This window comes from Orbicella faveolata, unplaced genomic scaffold, assembly GCF_042242905.1.
Source record: "Orbicella faveolata isolate gen_17 unplaced genomic scaffold, um_ofav_v1 contig_14, whole genome shotgun sequence".
Taxonomy (NCBI): Eukaryota; Metazoa; Cnidaria; class Anthozoa; order Scleractinia; family Merulinidae; genus Orbicella; species Orbicella faveolata.
The window spans coordinates 19,554,455-19,560,000 of record NW_028301541.1 but is presented as its reverse complement, the minus strand read 5'-3'; the positions used below and the strand labels follow the sequence as shown (position 1 = coordinate 19,560,000).

The 5,546-nt window shown below is 42.3% G+C and overlaps 1 protein-coding gene across 1 annotated transcript in view; it reads left to right on the top strand.

Annotated features, from left to right (window-relative positions):
• LOC110054286 (gamma-aminobutyric acid receptor subunit beta-2-like) overlaps nucleotides 1-3,639 on the top strand; it is a 17,909-nt gene extending 14,270 nt beyond the window's left edge. Inside the window, exons 8-9 of the mRNA XM_089286922.1 lie at nucleotides 929-985; nucleotides 1,232-3,639. Coding sequence (XP_089143048.1) covers nucleotides 929-985; nucleotides 1,232-1,498 — 324 coding nt within the window. The 3' untranslated portion in view covers nucleotides 1,499-3,639. The remainder of the gene's footprint in view (nucleotides 1-928; nucleotides 986-1,231) is intronic.
• Nucleotides 3,640-5,546: the final 1,907 nt, after the last annotated feature.

The following is a 5,546-nucleotide window of genomic DNA, read 5'->3' as shown; positions in this document are numbered from 1 at the left end:
AATCTCACTTTATATGTATTCAGCTATAAAATGGTTCACATTTTGACGGGGTTTGTCACATTGACCGGGACGATTCTCATCTCGCAGTTGCTTGTGGGATTGTCACTGGGAACAACATTGCTCCTAACCTTTTGATTTGTCCCCACTTTAACAGGCCCACACTGCACAGGCGTGGGCACTACACTTCCTTGCCCTGCCCTGCCCTGCACTGCACTGCACTAGACAGGACACTGCGGTCTCACACTGCTTGCTTCGTTTACTCGTATTCCATGAAAACAAAACTAAGATGTTACGATGTAAGGCATTTAGACTAATGTAAGACTTTTGAGATAAATTATTCCTTGACCTGAAACGGATTTCCATCAGCCTTCAATAACAACAGCCAAGAACAAAAACAGCTTTATTTCCCCCATTCGGTCTCAATGCAAATACCGTATTTGTGTTTAACTTATTTAAATAAAAAAGGGGGTGGGGGGAGGTGGGGGGGGGGGGGGGGCTACCTCCTGAGATAACTACAGAGTTACTGACATTCTGATTAATTCTGATTAGTATCATTCTGATTTAAGGAAGCTTTTCTTTAAGAAAATCTTAGATTGGATTCTTAAATCCCAAAGAACCCGAAAACGGATTTTGCGTTTCTTTATTAAACAGATCAATCCAAGATCTCTCCGATCATGGTGCGTCAAAGGAATCGAAGAATCCACACCGGGTTTAATAAAGAAACGCAAAATCCGTTTTCGGATTCTTTCGGATTTAAGAATCCAATCTTGGATTTTCTTAAAGAAACGCACCCTTAGTTTTGCCTCCACATACGTAGTGTACTTTATAGTATATAATTCTCGCCCATAAACCATTTCATTATAAATATGCGGTTTAACAACCTAGCGGGTAATTAAATAAAACGTGTTTCTCATTTGATTCGATTCAGGCCCACAAATTAGAACCTGTGCAAGAAAACGGCTCACACACCAATCCTGTTACTGAGGTACGAAATCACCCTAGTGATGTTATACTTGACATTTACATATTAGCTTGAGTTAACATCTTCGATCCAAAATTCATCGTTTCCCTTATATGTAGAAATATACAATTAACACATTTTCTCCAGTTAATATGTAATCCAATTTCCTATGTTATCATATGGCAGCAAATCTACTTTCGACACGTTATCGTTTTCTTGTGTTTTAATTCGATCGAAACTTAACGATTAATTTTCGTGTTCATTTTACAGACCTTCACAGAAGAACTGAACAGTCCTCTTTCTGAGACTCAAACAACTATAAGCCCATGGAAAGAGACACGAGACGTCGAAGAGAAGAAACAGTGCCCTCGATGTTTCGAATCAGGTAGAACAAAGATCCAAAACTACTACACAAGTTTCAAGAGTTTTTTGGCCAAGAACGACCTCAGCTATTTCATAGAGATGTCCTCTCGTGTTTTCTTTCCTCTCACGTATATAGCATTTATTGCATACTTCTTTGGGAAATATGGCATCTGAAGATGTGCTTTACTGGGCGTTTCTCTAGTAATATGAATAAGTTATATTAACTAGTCCTCGGAAGACATTACTTCTAACAACGTTCCTTGAAAAGTTCATCTGTGGATGGGATGTGGTCGTTTAAGTGAAGTGGTAGGAGACTTGATGTTTAAAGCCTATTCCTAGAGCAGACATGTCGATGCTACGGTTTGCGAAAATTCAGCTTTCGCCCGTCCTCTTCTGGGCAAAACGATGTCCTCAGGGGGTACTTATGGGCATACAGCGTAGACGTGTACCCAATCCGAACGTACATAATGTCCAAACACTCGGTTGAAAGCCACTCAAATCTGGAGTCCAACGCTCAGATTGGTGGTTACCTGAAAAAGCTCGAATTAGCCTATCAGGCAGTAAAAAGCCAAGAAGGGAAGCCACCAGAAAGTAGGATTGAAGAGGGTGCCTTAGGCGGGTGGAAATAAAATGAACGATATGGACAATATAATAATGAACAAATTCAGTTGAATAGTGATGCGAGTGAGGCATTGGACCTCTTGACACTGTAACTGACCAGCTGCAGTAAACACCTCGCTCGATTCATGCATGCAGGACCTCGCTCCTACTGATACATCCTCCTACTGATACTTTGTTTACTTGAAGGGGCTCAGTCACGGTATTTTGACCACGTAAAAAATGACCTTTAAATTGAAGGAAACCTGAAAATAGTACTTGACTAAGATAGAAAAACAGCATAGAGATAATAATATACAAAAACGGAACAAGGACGGTTAAGGATGGAGAAGATTGACGCGGATTATGATCTACGAATTTGAAAAATTTAGGCCAAGCTTTTCAAGATGCGCAAACCTTGACGTAGCTCCTTTACGCAAGATGCCAGAATTTCTCCAAGACATGGTTCATTTCGAGTGTTTTAGCCAGCTTTCATTATAACGTGTTATTTTTAGCTAAGGAGAAGCCGGATTAGCCATGTCACCTGATCCTTTGCATGGCTCTTCGCGTTACGCGTTTACCACGACGTCAGTGTGCCAGCCATAGGCAAAAGGTACAATAATGAGCCCTGCGCAAGCCAAGATGTGTCAAATTAACAAATTGACGTCAGTTTTTTTATGCGTCTGTCCTCTTATTTATGATAAATTGCGTCATAACTTTGTCAAAGTGGCTGTGTAGCCACGAGCCGCAGGCGAGTGGTTCCGCAGTAATCTTTGACAATGTTATGAGGAAATTTATCATCAATGAGAGGACAGACGTATAAAAAACTGACGTCAATTTGTTTTTTACAACAACAAGACGCCAAACTGGTTAAATGCCGGGAATAAATGAGGGGAAAAGACGCCGTAAATTTGCCGTAAACAAAGATAAGTGAATTTTATTAAAAATGACGCGAACATTGTCAATAGCTTTTCTCGCTTTTTGATTGGCTACTTAAAAAAGTCCATAAAATCTCATTGGTAAAACACTTGACAGTTTGACAGCTGAAAGTTCAACTTGAAAGCTAGCGCTTGCATAAATTAAAATCTTATCCGTCTGTACTCTTATTGATGATAAAAATGAGCCAATCAGCGCGCGAGAAATTAGACAGTAATTGTAAAACATGTAATTTAAGTGCAACGATTAGTTTTCTATGTAGAAAGGTTTTCCAACTTTGATGCCTATCGACCTTTCAGTCGGTCCGTTCCTTGACTCTGGCATTATAGCAGGAAATTGAGTCAACATGCATGCAAACCCGGCAAAACGTGCATTTGTGGACTCGATGCTTGCATGCATCCCTTTACTTCTGCCTTACTTCCCCTTTAACTCTGAAACAATCCAAAGTGCTTGCATCGAGGGCTTGCATGCATTTCCTTTACTTCTGCCTTACTTTTCTTTCAACTCTGAAGCAACCCTAAGGGAGGGGAGGGGGTGGATTTTTCTTTATCTAGCATCTTTTGTGGTAGGAAAAATGTTAGAACATGAACCATTTTTTCGGTTCTCAGATACTTCAAGACACCGCAGGCCTAAGGCAGATCACTTGTACAGCATTGTAAATAGGATAAAAATAAAGATATCTATCAAAGAGTAGATCTTGCATGAAATCAGCTGAAATTAATGCTATGTAAAAAGGCTCAGTGTTAGCATTAAGTTCAATAAACCAAAACTACTTTAGTGTATATATATTCTGTGATTTCCTTCGTTCTGGTATAACCAGTGAAGTCCACATTCTTTAAAAAGCACTCGAACATCATTCACGGACAAGGCGCGTAATCTTGCAACACACAGGGGTACCTGATGCGGGGACATGAAGTGGGAACATGAAACGGGGACCTGAAGCAAGGACATGAAACGGGGATATGGCAACGGCTATGTTGCATAATCTTGCAACACATGGACATGATGCGGGGGCATGAAGCAGGGACATAACGCGGGACATGAAGCGGGGACATGAAGCGGGGACAACGTGAAGGTGGGGCATTAAGCAGGGAGATGAAGCAGCCACATGAAACGGGACATGAAGCGGGGTCATAAAGAGGGGATATGGCAACGGCTATGTTGCATAATCTTGCAACACATGGACATGAAGCAGGGACATAAAGCAGGGCATGAAGCGGGGCAATGAAGGACAGACATAAAGCGGGGATATGACAACAGCCATGGTGCGTAATCTTGCAACACACAAGGGGACATATGCGGGGCATGAAGGAGGAAGATGAAGCGGAGCATGAAACGGGGCCATGAAAGAGGGACATGAAGAGGGGATATGGCAACGGCCATTGCGAGTAATCTTGCAACGCACAAGGGGACATATGCGGGGACATGAAGCAGGGACAAGTAGCGGGACATGAAGCGGGGACTTGAAGGAGGGACAAAGGAGGGACATGAAGAAGTGATACGGCAACGGCCATGGTGCGTAATCTTGCAACACACAAGGGGACATATGCGGGGGCATGAAGCGGGACATGAAACGGGGACATGAAACGGGGACATGAAGCGGGAACATGATGCAGCGGCAGTTTTCCTTGTGCAACATGCCCGTTTTTGCCCAAAGTGCTGTTGCATAAAATTCAGTTGATTTGAATTTGGGCGTCATAACGCTGGGACAAAATAAACTAAATTTTGAATGTTGTATCGTGTGCATTGCTCTTGCAAAGGAAGGAGAAGGCAAAGCTTGAATCCATGCAGCTATACTTAAGCAACTTGACCACACGTAAAGGGGACCAGAGGGGGCATTCTGATCCCCGCCCACCCCTAGTACTGGCTATATAAAAAGAAACAGAAACAGATATTGATTATGGTGACAAAACTTGGATCGCAAGGAAGACAGAGCCGGACGTCTATAGGGGAGCCTATGTCAGGTTGTTACATATGATGGACCAGAAAAGGGGGGTGCCCTTCTGGGAGGACAAAGCGTCGGATGACACGATGATACCATCCTGGAGAGTTCCGGACCTATCGCCGCGGGTGACCATGGCCCTTACTTTAGGGCGAAGTCCAGCCAAGGATGAACTTCCCTGCCACCAGACCTATATTGACTAGGCAACTGTAAATACCTAACAGTAAGAAAAATATTCCAACAACTGCTTACATTGTGTAGAAGGGGGACGGGGGAGAAGGCAAAGCTACCAATTTAGAGAGAGAGTGGGGGAGGCAGAGAACAACTTAGCTTGACGAGTATTTTACAACTGAGACGGTAGGGTCAGAAATGACGGGACGTTGGCAGGGAGTTTAGGTGGGGCAGAAAATGCCATGATCACATGAAACCCCGAGTGGAAAACCACTGGGAGCAGTTATACGAGTTTTCATACAGAAAAAAAAAATTTACTGTAGTTATAAAATGAGTCCGACCTACTGCACAATAGCCGTGAGTTCGCAGGACTATAGCAACGACTCAATATATAATGCTTTTGATGTGGAGCAGAGAGCCCATTAACCACAGCGTAAATACTTAAACTTCTTATTTAACCAAGTATAATGCGATTAATAAAACTTTGGTTAAGCACTTTTTTTTCCAAAATGAGAAACTAAGTGATGAATTATTTTCAGTCCACAAGGTTTTAATTAGGGTAGGTTAAATAATGAA